The sequence below is a fragment of the Phragmites australis genome, chromosome 7 (assembly GCF_958298935.1).
Source record: "Phragmites australis chromosome 7, lpPhrAust1.1, whole genome shotgun sequence".
In the NCBI taxonomy this organism is placed as follows: domain Eukaryota; kingdom Viridiplantae; phylum Streptophyta; class Magnoliopsida; order Poales; family Poaceae; genus Phragmites; species Phragmites australis.
Window position 1 is genome coordinate 20,306,616 of NC_084927.1, and position 22,197 is coordinate 20,328,812.

Here is a 22,197-nt window from a genome sequence, read left to right on the forward strand (position 1 = left end):
GATCTTTCTTCTTTTTTTGTTGCCCGAATGGAACTCAATGATTCCTTATGTTATTGATGAAGTGTTCGTTAACGGTGCATATCAAATTTGATAGTAATAAAATATATGTACAAAGAATACTTGGCTCGTTCTGTTTTTTTTTAGACCCTTCTCTTCCTAGAGCTATCTTGCCTCAACGGAAGACCCGTCGGAACCTGCTCCTAAACTGCGCCAGCTCGAGACCTGTTATTGTAGATATGGCCAGGCCCGATATGACCTAAAGCTAAGCGGGCTGAGCTGGCACGGCATGCCTCGCCAAATCTGTGCATAGACCGACATTGTGGCACGCCGTGCTAGCTTGGCTTGGCTAGGCACGGTATGACCTAAAGGTAAGCGGGTTGAGCTGGCATGGTATGCCTCGCCGAGCCATGCCTAGATTGATGATGTGGTACGTCGTGCTAGCTTGGCTTGGCTCGGCTTAGACGTGCTAGCACTGGCACAATCAGGCTTTGTACGCTAGGGCTTGGTTAGGCATAGTTGGTTGGACTATAAGAGATTGTGTAGTCTATTAAATCTAAAATATTGAAATATTGAAAAGAATTTTTTATATATTTGTCTTTATTTTATATCACAGAGCTAAAATCGTAAGTTTATGTAGAGTTTCTCACAATTCTAGATGATGCACTTAGCCATAATTATTCTACTTATTATACTAATATTCGTTCTAAATTATTCAATGTCTATAGTAAATACTATGAAATAAAGTATATCAAAGTTCGCAATCAACAACTTTCACTAGCACCCACAACAAGTAAAAAGATAACAACATGGAGAAAAAATATTTAGTAAAGGTTCTTTATCAAGAAATTCAGACTCTTCGTCAGATCATCTATGAGCACCGAAATTTCAACATCCAGAGAGGAGCTAACATTTTTCATCGACAACGGTGTTATCAGGCATGAACAAGAAAATTTTGATATACTATAGTGGTGGCATGAGCACAAGATGAATTATCCAGTGCTTTCACTATTAGCACGAGATTTGTTAACGATTCTCATTTCTACAGTTTCTTCAGATCCTGCCTTCAGTCTTACTAGAAGCATAATTGAAGAGAGAAAAACAAGTCACACAATTGAGATGGTAAAAATTATCATCATAGTAAAAGACTAAGAACATGATGAAACGCGAATGCAACACACTGTAAAGAACACAGAACTTAAAGTTTCATTAAAAAAATTGAATCCAGATGTCGATAAGAACGTGTAATTTCTAATTTTCTAAGCTATGTTATACTCTTTTTTTCTTTGCTAGAAATTTTTTTAATGAGATAACCTATCAATAAAACTCATTTTTAGAATTAATTATTTGTCCATATTATTTCTATTTTTTTAATGATTTATAATTATTTTTAATTTTTTCGAAACCGACTCGCCACCCACCCATTTAGCATATAAATAGCCACCACCGGCACCATCCATAAAACCACTTATGGGCTCACGACCATACATATCTAATTCTCTATCTTGCTATCTTTCTTTTACTACTTGTTACATTGCTAGCAACTTCAACAAATCAAATCCATATTTACATTCATGGATCAAGACGTCGATGACTCTTGTGCATGGTCATCAATATGATAATGTTTTAAAAAGATCTACACAGAAATAGACAGAGAATATATAACATTGCTAATGTAATATATACATCAAAGAATTATGTGTAATATCTATAAGTGGAACAGACACTTAAGGAAGCATATTATTTGTTGGAAGAAAAAAATTTGAAGTTTCAAATAAAATCGTGTAATTTTTAGAGCATAGGTTGTAGTTTTTTTTCTTCTTGTAGAAAGTTTTTTAATGAGACAATTAATCAATAAAGCTCATTTTATCTATTTTTTGTGTTTTAAAATTTTAATTATTATTTTTGATTTTTTATTCTTGATGGATTTTTTTTACAACGATCCAACCATAACGTCGTGGCCACCATACCACAACCGTGCCCGAAACAACCTGATCCAGTACGGTCGTTCATGAGCCATGCCTTCAACACAACCCGTTACCTTAATCAGGTATAATGGGCCATACCGGATCAGTCCATAAAGCCCATTTAGATAGGTCTGCCTGCTCCAACCAACCGATATCCCTAATCCCTTACGTTCTAAGGTTCTGGAACGTGAGGGATTGAAAAATCGACCAAAGAGTTGTAGAGCTGGTGGTTTGAAGTAGCAATTTTTTCTGCTTTGTTATGTGATTCTGTAAGGAAAACCAAACCACGAGGGAAGTAAAAAAAAAAAAAGAGTTTGCAGTTCACAAGGAACGATCACCGCACAAATTCGTTGCGTCTTGTTTGGTGCATGACAAGGGTGCTTACAGCCCAAGTTCCACGGACATCTCCAGAGCAGATATCCTTTTTCTTTTTAAAATATCTCCACCCCAGCTAATTTAGCACAATAATCAGTTGCACGTACTCATGTATCCCCCCCCCCCCCAAAAAAAAATGGATTGATTATTCACGTTCTTGAAGAAAAAAACAAAGCAAAAACTTATTTCTAACAGTGCATATATAACCACCTCCCACACATAAACCTTACTATCTCCTCCCACCACAATCTTATCCACACATCACCATCCATGACTCAACCACCACCTTATTCACTCACCAACATCCACCACGGGCAGCACCTCTATTGCTCCTCCATCGTGCCTAGCAGAAGTCCCTCAACACGTTGCACTCCTCCATGCCGTCCTGCTCCCCTCAGCTGCTATCGTCACCTTTGTGCCCCTCGACGTTGAGGGAAGAGCCGCTCGAGGAGGAAGAGGAGAAGTGTCGACCTATGGTACCGCATCGACGTGGTGCTATTGATCAGGAACGGCGTGAGGTGCGCATCGGCGAGGAGTGCAGGAGCCCTGTTTTTGTGTATGGCTTTGCTCCTCACTGCTCCTCCACCGTGAGGAGGAAGAGAAGTGTCGGCATGCTATACTCTGCCAATGTGGTGCTGCTGATCAAGAACGATATGAGGTGCGCATCGGTAGGGAGCGCAGGATGCTTGTCTCCACGGGGCTTTGTGTATGGCTTTTGCTCCTTGCTGCTCCTCCACCATGAGGAGGAAGAGGAGAAGTGCCGGCCTGCTATGCCATGCCAACGTGGTGTTTCTGATCAGGAACTGCGTGAGGTGCACATCGACATGGAGCGCATGATGCTCATCTCCATAGGGCGCTATGTATGGCTTTGCTTTGCGTGAGTAGAGAAGAAAAATTGCTTTTGATTTTTGTACTAATTTGCCTACAAAATGTTTAAAGTTACATCTTTTTCTACCTATTTTGCTTCTCCATAATTGCTTGCAGATATGCAAATATTTGATATTGGTTGATCTCGGCTAACAAACAGATCGAGTCCTAAGGGGGCTAGGCCCACCTACACGCGCCTTGATCGGCGGCGGAAACCAACTTTTGGTTTCGATACCGATCCATGCAGCGCAACATCAATAGGGGGGAGCCGGCACCTACGTGATGATTCTTTTTCATGCAAGGGTTAGCCTCTCCCTAACACCTAAAAAAACTCTAACACGATCGTTAGGGTGCTGCCAATGGAACGAAGACCGATGCCACAAACGACAATGTCGTAGTTTCAAAGAAGTCTTATCATTTGCACTTATGTTTCTCTTATAACTTACATCACATACATTCAAACACACAGATGATTCATTCAGAGGAAGCATATAAAGTTTGTCTTGTCTGATGGCAAGACCAATAATATCTTAATTAAACTTAAGAATGCACTTATTGTTTCTAAAATTACAATAAAATCCATCATCATCTAACATAGAAACTAAAATGAGATTCCGCCTCATGGTAGTAACATAAACTACATTATTAAACAAAAGAGTGAAGCCACTATCTAGAACTAAAGGAAGTGATATGATAACTTCAACTTTAGCTTCCTTCCCGTTGGTCACTCTAAGACTTCACTCTCTCTTTCTTAGTGTTCTTGCGGTAGGGAATTGCCTTTCTTGTGAACCACTTTAGAAAAGCAGCATAGTATCTCTGGTAGTGTCTTTTCTTGTGGTAGAAGTGGCATAAATCATCCCCAATTGAGAGTTCTTAAGTAGCAGGAGCAGAAGGAGCAGGTGCCATGAGCGCCTTGTGCCCTGACTTACCAGATTTAGGGGAAAAATGCAGTTTTTTCTTAGATTTGTAGTCCCTTTGGAATTTCCTCTTGGTGGGGCGCTAACATGATTCGCATAATCTGTATTTTTGGCCCTCATCCTCTCCTCCTCTTGGACGCACATCGCGATCAAGTCGCTCATAGTCCACTTTTCTTTCTAAGTATTGTAATTGATCTTAAATAGAGTAAACTCAGGAGGCAGAGAGGTCATAATGAAATGGACAAGAAAACCCTCAGAGGCCTCCATGTTCATGCCCTTGAGCTTGCCAACTATATTAGTCATCATCATTATGTGTTGTCTAATGTTGTCAGGCCCATCATACTTAGTACTTAAGAGCCTCTGAATGAACGTACTGGCATAAACCTTAGGGTTGCCTTTGAATTATTTCTCCACGGATGTCAAGTACTTCTTAATAGTATCAGAGTTGGGGATTCCTCCCCTTATCCCAACTGAGATTGAGCTCTTCATAATCATTAAGGACAGTGGTTAGATCGCTCCTATTTTTTAGCAATTGCACCATAAGTTTTCTTAAGTTCATCGTAATTCTTCACACCAATGACGGTAGCAGTGGGAGCATCAACCCTAAGTGTAAAGTCTAGGTCCAGAAAGCCCAGAAAAATAGTAATTGTTTCTTTCCGAAAGGGGAAATTATTTCCCGTAAGTTCCTCGATGCTGTCAATTGTGGCGGCAACAGTCAAAGCGTTAACAACTGAAGAAAGAATTTTGGGCCAGATTAGAAAATCATCATGAAATAACATTTGCATGAGATTAACCCCATGTTAGTTTGATTAATAACATGCAAAATTCAATTCCAATATGTGTCAACATTGGGCAAAAAAATAGAAAAAATAATAAATACATAAATAGCACACAATTACAATCAACGTTGGTCAGAAAGTAATTTATGAACCTACGTAAAAAAAATAATCATAAAATTTAGTGCATGATCGTAAACAATGTTGGTTAGTATGCAACCATGGCCAAAAATAACATCAAAGTTCTCTAAATAAATCTTCCTGCTGGTTCCAATTTATCCAGAGAAATAATCATAAATTTTGTACATTAATAATTATTTATTTGAGCTATTATCATTAAGAATTCCAGTGCATAAATAGAAAAAACATTAGAAATCACTGGAAACATCCATCTAAATAAAAATTTCAAAAGTGACCCAAAAGCGCCTCTCCGGCCATTCAGTCCATAGGCGCGAGAGCGCGTGCATGGCCCGGTAAAGCGGCTTGGCCCAAAGAGCCCACACATGCAACATGCCAGCAATGCGCACACTGCCCGTGATGGCCTTCCCTTATTTGCACTGGCCCGATCCATTGTGAAAATATGGTGTTGGCCGTCTGATGAATATTCAATGGTGCTCCGGCGATTTCTCTCGGAACAAAACCATTGCCGGTCATGAAACCCTAACCTAGCTCTCACTCCCTTTCGTCTCCTCCGAAAACCTCATGGCGGCCAAGAGAGCGAGGCAAAACGGTGGCCGAGACAGAGAGAACTTCGATGGTGCAGCGCCACCAGAAAGAGAGAGAGAAGCAGAGAAGGAAGAGAGCTTAGCAAAGGTGGTGCTGTTGTGGGGTTCCATGGTGGCACACATGAAGACCACCACGCGCGACGTGAAGACAGAGCTCCGAAGCGTGTACACGAGGAGTGACAGAAGCACAAATGCGTTAGGGGTGATGGATCTGCGTGCGATGGACAAGCCGAGGAGGAGGCACATCACGGAGAAGGAAAAAGGTTCTGGTGGTCGTAAATTGTCGATGAGGACAATGGCAAACTTAAGGTAAGTATCTCAACATGCCTTCTCCGATTTAAAATTTCTAGGGTTTGGGTTCCCGATTTCGGGATTGGGTTTTTAGGGTTAGGGATTTTGGGCTAATTTGGGTATTAGGGTTTTGGGATTAAAAGAGAGTATGGGGAATTTCTTTAGGTTCTTTCAAAATTGATTGCTTCCACTCCTTTTCTATGCTGCCCGAGGCCAAAAGACCCCCGTTCGAAATGTAATTGACCCGATTTGAGCCCAATTTCCCTAATTCAAATCAATAGGCACACGTGTATGCATAAGAATAATCTAAATCTAATTCGAGCTTAATCCAACATAAACTTGTACATAAATACAAAATAGAAGCCTAATTCATGAACTTATAGACATAAAAGTTGCCTAAATAAACTGATCTGAGGTCAATTAGGGCTAAAACTATCTTAGCCAAGGCTAATTTTCCCTAATCGTGAACAATTTCTCATAAAAGTGATCTAATTTCAGCAATTTGAGCTGGTTAAGATCTAAGCAACATCAAATGGTGCCTCAATTCTAATCATCAACATTAATAGAGACGTAAACATGATCAACATATACCTAATTTTAGCTTAATTGGCTAACCCTAGGCTTAATCCAAGATCAAAAGGGACTTATGGCTTCATATGGAGGCTAATTCGGCTCTGATACCAAATGTGTGCACAAATATTTGATCGAATGATCAAATTGATAGACCTAACACATGAACACCTAGAGCGGAAGCGCGAATGTCTAACCTGATCCCAATGATGCCATAGGGCTTGATGGAGGGTTGAAGTAGAGAGTTGATGTAGATGTACGTGTCGGCGAAGACCATCGGTACAGTTCCGTGGATGAAGCAGCTAGTGTTGGTGAAGCTGATCGACGTGGACATCATGGATGAAGCAATTGCGGCGGCCTTCACCCCATAGCGACGCTCTCAGGTCTAGCTAGGGTTTTAGATGTGAGGAAATGCGGCTACAACTCACGTGAATCGATCAACCATGTCTGGGTCTCTCATTCTGTTTTTATAGCATCGCACGGGATGAGACCGCAACAAAATTGGGGTCGGTTATGCCCCCAATCAGGGTGCAAGATGGGGACGGACTCCCCTTAATTCTCTCAGTTCAATTGGGAACGCCAGGAAGCCAAGATTAATATCTAACAGTTAGCCCTTATTAACGATTTGTGAATCGCCGATCTTATGATCTTGTAGAAGAGGTAGGGGATGCTTCAAGTAGATTAATCACAAGAGAACATTAGGAGATTATTATACAGATTTGGATCTTCCAGGGGATAATAATCCTACATCATATTTATCTTGTATTGATTTGAGCATGTTATAAAGGGGATTGTGGCTAGCCTAGATGGATCTAAACCTAGTCGGTGATTTCCTTGCTCGGTTTCGGGCGTTTTCTGGCTTGTACAAAGGCTTGTGTGACTTCTTCTTTAGTTAGGCTCGGAAGTTGAACTGTCGCAGCAGAAGTTTTGTGCAGTGGTGAAAAGATTCTCTATCACGAGTACGGAAGAGTTGTCGTTCCGTCTTATTGAGTGTTCCCTCTGAAATGGAAAACCCTGTGGATAAATGGTTGTGCTGGTGGCTGCCTCTTTGTCCGTGCAAGCCAGCTGAAAAAGTCGCAGCCTCGATGACCGAGCGTCGCTTGGGCATCTGTGGCTCATAATATGGCTACACCCAGAATTACTACTTGGGAGACAAAGCGACACATCTTTTGACCCATTAGCCTATATAAACCCCTGGGTGCCAGAGCTCGGCTACATCAAACTTGGGTTCGATCATGTAACCTCCTCCTTCCCCTGAATACACACCTTCTTCTCATGACAATTCCTCTTCTTCCCCTGAGTATTGACCCCTTACTCCACTGTCATCTCCCACCAAATCTAGTTTGGTGGTGGAGGTTATCGATGTCTCCTACGAAGAGGAGGCTGAAGAGAAGGTGGCGACTCGGGGCATCCCTGTTAAAGATAGTAAGCCCTTGGCATCCCCAGTCCAAGATGAGGTGGACTGGAACCTCTAGGAGGCAGAAATGAGGAAGAAGAGGCAATGGCTGAGGTGGAGAAAGGGGAGGCGTCCAACAGCGTCTCCATTAAAAATGACAAGATGTCGGTTGCTTCATCCTCTTCATCCTCGTGTTATTCTGATGAGGACAGCCAGAGGGAGTAGCCAAAGTAGCAACACCTACGATAACAGCAGGGAGCCAGTGCCTCTCCCAAACCCATTGTCATCAAAGATGTCGATGATCGGGCAGCGACATCAGAAAGTTCAGCGGGGGGGGGGGGGGAGCGTCAATGACCCCATCCTCTCCGTTGGTGTAGATGGCTGGAGAGAGTCAAGGAAGTTTCTGCTTCTTCTTCATCGAGTTCAATACCCAACTCCAGGATTTTGGAGGAATTGTACTGTTCAAACAGTACATCAAGGCTCAAAAGGATAATGAAACTTTGTATTAAAAATGCACAGCATACTCCTCTGAACTTCATAATGTAATATACTTCTTACTTTCAAGTGGAAGCTCATATGTAAATCTCAGTATCAAATACTTGTGCAAAGTAGTAGTTCACAATTCAAACAAGTTACATTTTACATCTTTCGTACATGGATCAGGTTTACATACTAGCCAGAAATCATAACAACTACCAACCAAAGTAAGCATGAGAATATATACCTCTCAACTGGAGGCGACATAACCATCACTTGACCGGGTAGTCCTTCAGTCCAGTCACCATTAAATGAAAAAAAAACCTTTGCAAAGCGGAGAGAAAAAGATCAAGTTTCAAATGACAATGATAAATTAAATGGCTGCTACTCGAAATGTACATACTGGATAACATTCATATTCCATTCATTTCGTTTCCTTTTCGATTTCCCTCTCGGTTCTCATTCCTTTTATTTTCTCTAATTTTCAACAGCTTCCCTTCGAAAGAATTTGTGAAGGAAAAAAGAGAGAGAATTTATCCTAAATGAAATGATCTTAGACCCCTTCGTGAAAAAATTTGTCGTTCCACGGAAATTCTTGGAGATGGTCTAATAGAATGATCGAGGTCGTCGCGGACGCTTGCAACTCGTATACGATCCTCGCCGGAACGAGCGCACGCTGTCGTATACTCCTTCCCTATACGTTGACCCTTGCAGCCAGAACGAGCGCGAGCCGTCGTATATATACTCCTTCCCTCGCAGCAAAAATGAGCGCCTGCCGTCGTATACTGCACAGCGCGGATGCAAGTTTGAGCTCGCGCTAACAGAACCGCCCGCGCGTTCGTGGCAAAAATCGGAATATTCAGTTCGTGCGCCCTTACGCTGCTGCATGCAAATAAATCGGGCATGCATGCATATTAATTTCGAATATTAATTAATTAAAATGCATCCCTAACCCATTAACTGATTGCTCCAGCCCGTTTTGCCAGTATATTGGATACCCAATAGGATGGGAGTATATACTCCCAGGGTATAAAATAGGCTCCTCATATATATATATATATATATATATATATATATATATATATATATATATATATATATATATATATATATGTGTGTGTGTGTCTTATTTGGTACAGTTTTAAATCTAAGGTTTTTTAGCTAGATTTAACCAGCTTTGAGAAATCTTAGATCTAGAGCCAGGTATGATCAGTTCTAATAAATTTTAGATCTTAAGCGGATTGATAGTATTTAGTGAGTCATCTAATTTTTTATTTTAGACTAAAAAATTTAAATCATTTTATTTTATCATACAATCTCTAATCTAACATGCATCGGCAGAGGTGTGACAAAGGGACCCATAGTTCTGATTATATGCCGCCTAGGCGAACGTCGCCTAAAAAAAATCACGGCTACGAGTTTTTTTTATATATTTTTTCGATTAAATATTTAAATAAATAGACTCCTGACAGTAAGATTTGCAAAAATAGACGTTACCGCCCTCTGAAAGGGCTGATCACGATGGCAGGGCCATCCTTTACCGCTCTCCGAAAGGACGGGTGGGGCTAACCGCCCTCTCAGAGGGCGGGTAGGGTGTAACCGCCTTCTGAGAGGGTGGGTAGGAGGTAACTGCCCTCCCAGAGGGCGAGATATATGAAATTAGTTTGTTTTTTTAATTTTACGTTTGCATTGCTCAATATTAAAAATAGTGAATATTCGTTTGGTGAAAAATATTTGAAATTAATATGTTGCAAATTTTGGATCAAAATGGTAAAAAAATGGCTAATACGGCATCATGGAGTAGTGATATTTTAGAAAATCTGGATCGTTGTAAATTTGTTGATATTTGATGTAAAATTGTATAAATAATTTTTTAGTGACGTATTGTCGGGAGGATGCAAAATCAAATTTTGTGAATAAATTATAGATGTGAAGCACTCATAGCCTATTACGTGGCACGAAGGTTACAAATGACGACAAACATTACATGGGATATACGGTGGCAAAAATTACATGGAACCCTAACCACGAAGACACGACGACAAAAAATGGTGGTATATACGGTACGCATAAGACCTACCTAATACCGTGTCGCTCTTAATCATAACATGCATTACGGAATGAAAACATACCAGGTTACATTATATGCTCTCTGCTGAGTACACCTAGGATATTTGCCCTTTCTCAAGGCATCGAGACCTACCGCCTTAGCGTGGCAGGCCCTCTCTCACTCTCTTGTCCTCTCAGCTTTGCGGATCTGAGCCGTGGTATGGTCCTGCGTTGCCTTCCTCATGCGCTCTTCTTCTCGCCGCTTCAGCCGTAGTTCCTCTTGCTGTTGCTCGTACTCCCGACGTGTGTAAGCTTCCCTCCTCCACCGTATGGTCATGTAGACCCATGGCTTCTGATCTTTATTTTGCTCAATGTTGAGCCATTCAATGAAGTCACAGATAGGTAGAGGAGGCTGGACAAATAAAACAAGATAAGAGATTAGTAAAACAGTACGTGAAATTGGGAACGAGATGAGATAATGTAAAACGGAACAAGGGTCCTTAACACCAGGTGGCCTTGGCCGCTGGTGAACATAACCCAGCCAAACAACCAAAACAAGTAGGCCTCCAAGTGCCTCGAGACCGAGTACAAGCCGGCCTCCGAGTGCAAGTATGCATGCTACAAGTAATACAAATGATGATGATTAAAATATCTGAAAAATCGTAAAGTAATTGGGAAGTTAAATTGGAAGGTGCATGGAACTGTAGGATCCACTTCTTCATGGGCCCTCGTGGATCCGACAGGAACTCGGGCACGTAGGCGGGTGCATCGTCAGCCCGCTGAACAAGGGAGAACCATTGATGTATGACGTTCATCCAGTCTACATCCATGTCGATGACTCAAACGGCAGCTCCGGCGCAAGGTAAGCCTAACAAGTAGGCTACGTCCTGCAATGTCGGAGCTATCTTGCCGCAGGAGAGGTGAAAAGTATAGGTCTTAGGCCTCCATCGGTCAACCAGGGCAGCGATCAGCAAGTGGTCAAAATAGAATCGTCTCGCCGTTGCCTCATGGTTCTCTATCGCTCGGGCCTCCACTAAACGACACAGCAATAGGAGTCCAGATGCTACCAACCTGCACCATTGGGAATAGAACGTGAATGTGGGGCATGCAATACATAAATAAATTGGGACATACATAGCTAATTAGCGACATACTGGTGCTTCCAACGATCGTCGATCGTAAGTAGTTCCCCAGGGCCACATGGTCAGAATACCACTAACTCCGTCTGGTGAACGGTAGACAAGAAGCTGCGGTGCTTCTTACCCGCTGCAGGGTCAAGAAGCTCAGGGGTCGGAGGGTGCGTCATATCTGCATTGAAACCAAATGTATATGAATATATTACAACATGTAGACAAGAAGAATATATATTGAATTCAAATATACATTGCAACTACATATACATGAATAATATGTACATTCTGTTATATAAAAATATACATATAGTTACATGAACAGCATATAGCATACACGTACGAAAAGTTACATGAATATATTGCAACATGTAGGTATAAATATAAGGTCCAAATGCAACATAGGTAACTAAGGCTAAGACCATACAAATATAACAGCAAGATACGCTAAATACATTCACACTTAACCGCGGTCATGCCCCTATCTACACAACAGGTACATTTTTCAATCAATACTTGTATATGTGACCTGTTTCATTGCACTTGCTGCATCGCTTCACCTCTTGGACCCACCTCGGATTCATCCATATCATTTCGAATCCGACGAGTTTGTCGATGTCCCGGTGTGTTCTTCATCTTTTCAAAATCTAGCATATAGATTCGTGAGGGACCTGGATTACTTGTAAATGTATCAACAATGTCATAGCCATACAGCTCATGGTTCCATATGTTCAGTATCTGATCCTTCACAAAGTACTTAGAAACATATTGCCTAAGAAGCATATTGTGCTCCGCACATACAGCTATGACGTGTGTACAGGACCTGTGTAGCAATTGTGGTTTCTGGTACGTACAGATGCATGATCCACTCCTAAGCACGCACTCTTGCATATGTCGCTCATGTCTTCCACTCCTACGACCCTTATCTTGGCACAGAACACTGAACTTATGCTCCGTAGTCCCCTCTTGATTAGCGCGGTGCATGTGTGCCTTCTTTGTGGCCTTCTCCATGTACTCACATAGCATCGATCCATATATCGTACGATTATCTTTCATTGCCTTCGAAGCAACTGCGTAGCAATCAATAAAATATTTACAAGTCCCATGTATAATACCTTCTACAATTCCAACAAGTGTGAGGGACCTCATACCCCGTATGACCCAGTTGTAGACCTCAACAAGATTAGTTGTCATTATCCCATACCTTGCACCACCACTGTCACACATTAAAGCCCATTTTTCTTTTGGCTCATTTTGTATCCACAGCGAAAAGTTTCTGATAACTGACCCTGACCTCCTTACTATCTTAGGAGTATCTGTCGGGAGAGGTTCAAGAGCAATTGTTTCATCACCTGTGGCTGCTAGCTCAGCTGTCTGCTTCATAGTTAGTTCGTCTAGTCTTGCCCATAGGGCATTGAACTTTCTATGCTGGTTCTAATGATACTCCCACGATATCCGATTAGCCTCACTAACCACTAGTTTCGAAAATTCCTGATTCCTCCACTCTGCAGGAACATGAGTATTTTCCTCCTCGTCGGATGAATCCTCATCGGCAACGGCTTCCTCCAGCTCTTGATCCTCCATCTCCATCTCCTCAATTATGCTAGGGATGTGCTTCCCCTCATCGGCTACACCCCTCGGTTGCATCTCATGCATACCCACCATCTTGCTTGTCCCTGATATTTACCGGGTCTAATTCATCTATCACTGTCTGACTTGGTCCCGCTACTGCTTTCATAGAGTTTATCTCTATTGGATCCTTCTGGTACGCCTCAGCTAACAAAACCAGAGGGAGCCCACGATCACATGATATATCTACATACTGCCTCCAAGTATATGTCGCATTGATCAAAACAAGCTCGCCAAAGTAACCCTGATTAGCACGACTTAGCATAGCTCTCAGCTTAAGATCATGTTGCTAGAGATCCAGTTGAAAATGATGCATCAGCCACTTGCACATACCCACTATGGTCATCTCATTAGCTCTACTAAGTCCCTTAATGACATACTGAAATCCAGAAAGATCTACACCGCTAACACCATAACTAATTTGACATTCACCATAATATATCTAAAAATATAATTTATCTGACATCCGAGATCTACACCGTTAGCACCATAACTAATTTGACATTCATCATAATATATCTGAAAATATAATTTATCTAACATCCCTAGAAACATCCAAAAATATATCCAATATTAAGACCAGAAAACTATATTTCTGATTATCGAAACTATAAAAAAATTACCAACACTGATTATCGCCTAACAATAGGTTTCTTTAATATTGTCCATAAGCAAACTAACCTAATTAAACTAATTAACCATTGGTCTACTTAATAAAATTTCTAATTACCTATAATTATTACTTACATTATTATTCTATATAATTTAGATATTCGAAACTACTATACTATAAATGCTACTATGTATCTAATAGCTATCCTACTGCATCGTAATTAATATTTACAATATACTATAAAATACAATATTTTCTACATTTCTAAACCTAGATGGTATCTAACAAATCTAAAAATTAGTAGAAAACGTGCTTCAAAATCCGCAGATAAAAACAGTAACCCTTTCAGCTATTTATTTAAATATTTAATAAAAAAAACTCCTCGCCGGCGAGCGTCTCCGGGAACCCCAACACCATAGAATCCAAAGTTCCATATAATAGACGGTCTAGGTAGCTCAGGGCGGATTGGCTGCAGGCCCACAGCGTGACCAAGGCCACGAATCGGCCCATCCACAAGTCATCTCACAACCAAACCGCCGCAGGTCAAGGCAGAGAAGCCCACCTCGCCCCCTCCCGTTCTCTCTCGCTCGCCTCCTCGGTACACGACAGGTGACACCACCCCACTCCCTCGCGCTGCGTCCTAAAACCCTAGCTCTCCCTACCCGCTTCCTCTCCCCCGCGATGGCCACCGCCGAGGGCGAGCCCCAGCCCGTCGCCGCCGACCCCGTCCCCGCACCTGCGAAGCGCAAGCCCGAGGCCGAGGCCGAGGTTGACCTCGCCCCGCCGGCCCCCAAGGCCGCGCGCCCCGACGCCGACGAGGAGGCCGCTGCCGAGGCTAAGGCCAGGGCCCTGGCGGCAGACAAGGGGAAGGGAAAGATGGTGATCGAGAAGGAGGAGGAGGTCGACGACGACGAGGAGGCCGGGGGAGAAGGCGGCAGCGACGACGACGAGATGGGCGGAGAGGGCGGCAGCGACGACGACGACGAGCTCTGCGAGGACCCGCTCGCCGAGGTCGACCTCAGCAACATCCTCCCCTCGCGGACCCGCCGCCGCGCGCCGCCGCAGCCCGGGGCCTACCTCGTCCCGCTAGAGGAGGCCGCGAAGGAGGACGACGATGACGATGCGGACGACGACGTGGCCCCCGAGGAGGAGGACGGCGAGGAAGGGGAGGAGAGCGATTAGGGCTGCGGCGAAGCGGACACACTAGGTAATTCCTTCATCTCGTGCTCCTGATGCGCTCAAATGCTCCCGTGAACTGCCGACCGCTAAGCTATTTGCATCCATTTTTCCTGACCTCTAGTTTCGTTTATCTACAGCGTCTAAATTTGCATGTCCTGTCAGGCTATGGCTGCTGGTTCTTGTGCAATGTGTTCCTTTAAACTTGACCCTTAGTTTGATGAGCATAAGATGTGTCGTGTTTGTCACTTAGATGCACCTATGGCTCGTGCTGCAGATATGGAAATGTGCCCTATTACATAGAAATGTGCAAAGTTTGCTTGCAGTTGGATGACATTGGCCAAATTGCACTGGATTTGTCCTCAAATAGACTCAGTTTGTTGCTCACCTTTGATATACTCTTGCAGTGCCTTCTTTTTTTTTTTTTTGCCTGCCCTTCGTACGTCGCTGATGTGCGACAATTGCCCTTTTGCAGTATAGTTGCATTCACGTTGAGCACATGAGCTTGTTCAGTTAGATTTAGCGATTCCTTTGGCAAGGTTCAAGTATCTGTCCCCCTATTGCTAGTGTTACCTAGACACGAACACGAGTGTTGGAATCCGAATCGGATTCGGATGTCCGATACGGCAAAGAAAATTTGGACACCGAAATACAACTTGGAATTTGACATGGCTGTCAGAATCCGACTCGGATTCGGGGTGTCCTATTTTGCAAAAAAAAATTGGACACGGGTGTCCAGGTAACACTGTCTATTTCTGTGGAGATCTTAACTTGTTTGTTAGCAAGGTTAAGGTTGAAGCAACTTTATTGCTGCCTTGCTGTGTCTGAGTGAGCCTCTTATTGTGGAGTTTTGCTAACTTTAACCTTTGATGGAATTGTGTGGTCCTAGTTCATCTTTTGGAGCATGTACATGAAAATAGTAGATAAGGCAATTGTTGAATGAAAATCGTGGCTGAACTAATTGGGTAAGACTGTTCTTACTTCAAAATGTACACATGTTGGAAATGAGAAAACTGTCACTTCATCTGGTATGTTGTTCAAGAGGGTCTGTAGTTTTGTAGATTGGACTTCGGATTTTTAGTGAAATCTCAAAATATGGCAGGATCTTGCTCCTATGATCCAATCCTGTCAAACAAAAAGACACTTGGGTTTGGGTCATGATTCCTTCAGCCTTGATCTGACAGTCTGTTCAAAAAATTGGCCTAGGCCCTAGGCGACGATCCAAGGTGCAGCGAGGTAGGATAGGTGGGCACTGAAGTGACATTGGGTGCAAGGGTGGGTAGATTGGGGACATGGTGGCATGTAGAGTAGGAGGCGCCAGGGGGAGAAGGGGGTAAGCAGGGAGGAGTAGGTAGCAGCGTGATGGTGCCAGGGGATTGGTAGGGGTGGAAAAGAAGAGCACGGGAGGGGAGTGGATGGTTGTCTTGGCATCAAGATCTGCACCATCTGTTCGTTACCCAACGGTGTAATAAACAATGAAGTGGAATGACCCTCTCTGCTATTTTTGAAACATGCCATTTTGAACTGTCTGCATGTTAGCTCCCTAGATGCTAGGCGCCACCCTTCCACCTGCTAGCCCTTTCTAGAACTCTGCTGACAGAGATGCTGGTGTTGCGTCCTAGAGAATGGTAAGTGAGCTTGGACCTTGGACATAGAATGCTTAAGGGCGCGTTTGGTTGGAGGACAAGGTTGGATGGGATATTGCCATCCATGTTTTGTTGGACAAGGCGATCCACTTTCTTGTTTGGTAGCATGGATAGGGCGATCCAATTTCTTGTTTGGTTGGATCGATAGAACTTGGATGGGATTAGCCAAAATTTTATGGTACCCGCTTGTTATATATTTAGTTTTTTATTAAAATATAATCATGCGAGATCTTGTTTTGTTGATTTAGTTGCAATGAATACAATGGTACAATCGGATCGCAAATCAGACAAACGGTTCAAGAGATAATATCATTTAAAACGTGCTAACAAAAAGTGCATTTACTCTAACCAACCAAAATATGTCACGTCAACAGAGATAAAGCTCATCCAGAACATGGATGGCTTTGTCTAGCCGTTTTTGGTGGATGGTTTCATCCAGCATCTGAGAGGATTATTCCCTTTAGATGGCTATCGCATCCAGCTTGCCCTCCAACCAAACACCTCAAAAAAATGGATGGCTATCTCCCATCCAATGATATCCCTCCAACCAAACACACCCTAAGTGGCCTTGGTGATGAATATTTTTCTTTCCTAATCATTAGTAGGTTAGTACAAATACAAAAACATGAGGCTATCTGAGCTAAGCTCTATATTGATTTGAATTGGGTTTTAAACTTGAAGCTAGACTCACCCCAGGCTCAAGATGAATCATGATTCTGAGCTGAGCGGAAATTCATGCCTATCTCAAGAATACCATAGGTTTTGATATGTTTGCTCAGCTTCATCTTAACTCAATGTGTTTTGTTAGTGTAGAAAGCATTTATAGCCATATCTTGTATGCTGGCAACCTTCTTGAAATAAGTAGTACATGTTGCAGTATTGATTTACATGCTGCGAGATGCTGCCTTACAGCCTTAGCCTGAATAGCCTAATTGTGTGCTCAATTATATGCTTCTCTGATCTTAACTTTCCTAACAAAAATATGCGTTAGCTTTACTTTGATTTCCTTTTATGCTGCATAATACTTATTGTAAAGCATACACGCAGGTTATCTAGTGAGCTGTACATATGTGAATTTGTTGTTTCTCAGTTTCAATTTAACTCTATGTTAGGTTGCTTGTATCAACTATTGGTTTAAGTGCTGCGGGTACAAATAGAAGCATCAAGCATCGACACTATCAGTTATTCAGGCGCAGTTATATCATATCTTGGCCTAGACTAGAGTACATGGATCTCACATGTGGGCATACCACTTATGTGCTGTAAAAGAATTGCTAATTGAGTTACATTAGCAGTTAATCAATTGTTTTCCTTCCTTTTTTTTGTCAGTTACCGCCAACATATGAAGCAGTATAGGATCTTTTGTCAGGTATTTAGAGGCAGTTTATATGTTTCGGATGAAATCCGATCAAGATGTATCAATTTCACTCTTGAATCTTGAGGTTAACATCACAGCTTTAAATTTCAACATGGCGATCTATATCAGGACAGACCTAGGCCGCAGTCATCTATGATAAGAATTATTACCGCTGGTGTTGTTTATACATCCAAATATTGGTCTTGCGCAGTTGTCAATCTGCAATCTGAAGTACAGTTTAGTTTATCCTTAATGGTTAGATTTGGATGTCGTAAGTCTTCTGTTAATCAATATTTGATCTTTTTGTTTCTCTAATCCATGAAATGATAAAAGAGCTGTTTATTCATTCCAAAGATCTGCATAATTAGCTCGGACCCTCCTGTGTGTTTCTAGTAGCGGCTAATTAATGCACTTCCAAAACCACCCCTGTTACTGACCACTCAATAGTTGATGTGCTTCTATCGATTGTTGATCACTCGTTTGGGACAGTATCAATAAAGCTGTTTCTTGTTGGTCTAATAAGCACATGACTGAAACGGGATCTCAATAAATCTCTCCACGACATGCATTGTTGGAAAGATTGGAGTCATGCAGTTTCCTGTTCTTTTAGGTAGGAGACCAATAACGCTATTGCTAATATGGTGTCCCTTTTTGTTTTCTCCTGCAGGAAGGAATGGCGGTTTCTGGCGCTGGATATCAATATCATCCTAGGTGCCGGGACCTAGACGGACATGTTTTCTTTTGTGGTTGGTCGTGGATAACCCGGTTGTCATTCTGCAATCCTGAGTTCTGTCACCATGATTCACTGCATCAGTAGGGTTACTTGAATGTCTGTAAGGACACACGGCGAGTATTAATTATGTAAGGCCTAAGAGTTGGCAACGGTTATGTTGTGATCATGGTTGAACAGTTAACGTCGCTTCTGTACGCAGTAGTTCCAGATTTCCTGTTCCCAATGGCTGTTCTCTTTTGGTGTGGTTCAGTGGTTGGAACCTTCTCCCCTGATCTATGGTGATCAATTAGAGTTCTAAGTGAATTAACTACCATGAAATTTCTGTTGCTGCCACTGAACTTTCTTTTTGCAACAAGCTCTTGGAAGGCTCCTGCGGATCTGGAAATCTGGATCATACCAAGGAAAACTTCATGAAATGAGGTAGCTGTTCTAAAATTCCAGGAACTTGTATCTACTGCTCTTTGCATTTTCCTTATTTGCTGCAAGGAATACTATTAGGAGTACACAAATTATCAGTGGCATACAGGAACCTTAGAATCAGGCACAGGGCAAGATTATTTTGCGCTTTAAATCAGTCAAGTCCTCTTTTGCCGTGACATGGAATAGCTGACCCTTTCGTTCTCCTCTTATCTCCCTGACAACCACGTTAATCTATCATTTCACTAAGGCCGATTTTAATCATCGGCCGCCACAGATGTCTTCTAACTTCTATGTTACTTTCAAGTCTTTCTGAACTTACGAGTGCTTCCTGTACGAGTTAGCTCCGGGAATATTTGTCTTTTGATGTGTCTACATGTAGGCCTTTTACGCTAGATATCTGATTTGTTTCAATTTCCATGTGTTTGACTCATGTTTATGACTGGCTAGAGACCGAGGCGCGCCACACCCTATAAAAGTTTGAATCTGCACGTTTTTCTTTCATATTTACTAGTCCGGGAAAACTTGATTACAACCCAGAAAATGCCCCAAAAAACATGGGAGCACATGAATTTCTATATGTAATTCTATATACTGAATATTGGAGTGCATGTTTGTGCAAGCCGGTGTGATTCTACTATTCTACCCACCAAAACACCAAGGAGAAGAGTGATTGGAGTGAAAAACTGCTATTGACCAGTAGTAATAAAGTGAAACTGTCAGGACTCCAATCTTCAGTTAGCTCAAGTGCAGAGAAGTTCAAAATTCCAGCTCTGAATTTTCTTCAGTTTAACCTGAAAAAGAAAAAGTTGTCAGCTGATGTATTGGTTCATGGACTTCAATCAGAGGCCCGCTTCACTCTATATAAAAAGACTATTCTCTTTTGGGACCCGAAACTCTTGAAGAATCTTTTCCATTCTTTGGTTATGTATCGGGAGAAGAGAGGAAGCATAGATCTCTGATCTGGCGGCTCTTCTTAAACTTTAATTATCTGCTTATGTAATTATCGGCATTAGCCGCTAAGTAATGTGATTCCCGTGTTGATATGCGCTTACTTTTGTTAATTAAAGATGTAATGAACTAGGTGGGTTTATAAGCCCTATCACAATGAAAAAAAAGTAAGACTTCCAGTAATTTCTAGTATCTTCCTAGTAGTGTAGTTACTTTTAGGGTTTTTGCGAATTTTTCTCATTTTCCTATCCCATGTGCTGTTGATTGCTCGGCAATTTCCTGGTTGATCTCCGGTGCGATTAGTGTTTTCTACAGATCTCACAACGGGTATCAGAGCCACGTTCATCCTCGACAAAGGAAACTTGAGCAGGGAATCCGCTGTAGGTGAGGGTTGCACGGCATGTGTTCGTGCATGGAATTCCGGGAGCCAAGGCGGATTCAACTACGGTGGTGACGGCGGGAGACAGGATTCAGGTTTAGGTTTCTCGGGTTAACCCCCAACTCTTACTTGAAAGAGTTTTTGAAGTGAACCCATTGAATGATATATGACATACTTTCCACCATGGCATCAGTTTACAACTCACCACCACTAGCTACAGTTACTCGTTTGGGCTTAACATAAGTGATCTTACAATCAATTTGAATGGCAAACTCATAATCTAGAAAGGAGTTAGTGCTCCCACTATCAACTAATGCCACTACTTTCTTTCTATTGACATATGTGATTAGAGAGAATGTTGTTGGCCCTATGATTCCACTGATAGCCTGGGCTGAAATAGACATAAGTTGCCCCTGCTCTTCTTCAGTCCTTGGTTCAGTGTAATTTGGGCTTCCTGGTGTTGTTTTGTGCCCTGATTCAGTACTTTCCTCACTCTCTTCTGTCACAGAATTTGCCTGATCTCCCTCCACAAGTATAACATGTAGCCTACCTTTGACTTCACACTTATGTTGAGGATTCCATGGCTCTTGGCAATACCAATATTTCCCTCTTTCTCAGACATTCTTGCCAAGCACTTGAGGGTTTTCCTTTACTGTTGCCTGCTTGTTTCGCCAGTTGTTGTTAGGAATTGGCCTGGTATTAAGGTAGGGCTTCTTGTACACATTTGCTTGTTCAATGTGATTTGCATACCAATATGCCTCCAATAGATTACTAGGTTGGTGACAGGTTACTTGGTGTTGAATATGGGTCTTCAATCCTCCTATGAAACAACTCAAGAAGAAAGTCTCTTGTATGTAGGGATGCTCTCTTTTTAACCCTGCCATATACTCTTCAAATCTATCTACATATTGAGGAACGATGCCTTCTTGTTTGAGATTTTAGAACTTAGCTACAGCTTCATGTATTCCCATCACATAAAATAGATCATGTACCATCCTTCTCAATTGCTCCTAGTTGATTAACTGTCATGGGATTCCCAGACCTGCAAACCAGTTTTCATCTTTTCCCAAGAAACGGGCAATGGCTATGTTCACCCATTGTTCAACAGGAGTTCCAGTCAACTCAAAGAACCTCTCACACTGCCTCAACCAACCAGCAGGATTTTCTCCCAGAAAGTAAGGAATTTCCAATCTAGGGTCATTAATTATGGCTTCAGCATAAGGACCCTGGCGTATATTTCTTCCTTTCTCTACCATCTGAACTCCCATAGGTTGTAGCTAGTGCTTAAAAGTTCCACCCCCAACTCCTACTGGTGAATTTCCCTGAGCAACCTAAACCCTCGCTATAAGCCTCGTCAGGAGAATTTCACTAGTAGGAGTTGGGGGTGGAACTTTTAAGCACTAGCTACAACCTATGGGAGTTTAGATGATAGAGGAAGGCAAAAATATACGCCAGGGTCCTTATAATGAAGCCATAATTAATGACCCTAGATTGGAAATTCCTTACTTTCTGGGAGAAAATCCTACTGGTTGGTTGAGGTAGTGTGAGAGGTTCTTTGAGTTGACTGGAACTCCTGTTGAATAATGGGTGAACATAGCCACTGCCCATTCCTCGGGAAAATATGAAAACCGGTTTGCAGGTCTGGGAATCCCATGACAGTTAATCAATTGGGAGCAATTGAGAAGGATGGTACACGATCGATTTTATGTGATGGGAATACATGAAGTTGTAGCTAAGTTCTAAAATCTCAAACAAGAAG

General features: G+C 42.2%; 1 protein-coding gene across 1 annotated transcript; it reads left to right on the forward strand.

The window, feature by feature from the left end:
* Positions 1 to 14,325: 14,325 nt before the first annotated feature.
* On the forward strand, positions 14,326 to 18,945 carry LOC133924132 (histone H2A.Z-specific chaperone CHZ1-like). Its single transcript, XM_062369535.1, has 2 exons — positions 14,326 to 14,986; positions 18,626 to 18,945. The coding sequence occupies exon 1, from the start codon at positions 14,461 to 14,463 to the stop codon at positions 14,959 to 14,961; it is 501 nt and encodes a 166-aa protein (XP_062225519.1). The 5' UTR covers positions 14,326 to 14,460; the 3' UTR covers positions 14,962 to 14,986; positions 18,626 to 18,945.
* The last annotated feature ends 3,252 nt before the right edge of the window (positions 18,946 to 22,197 follow it).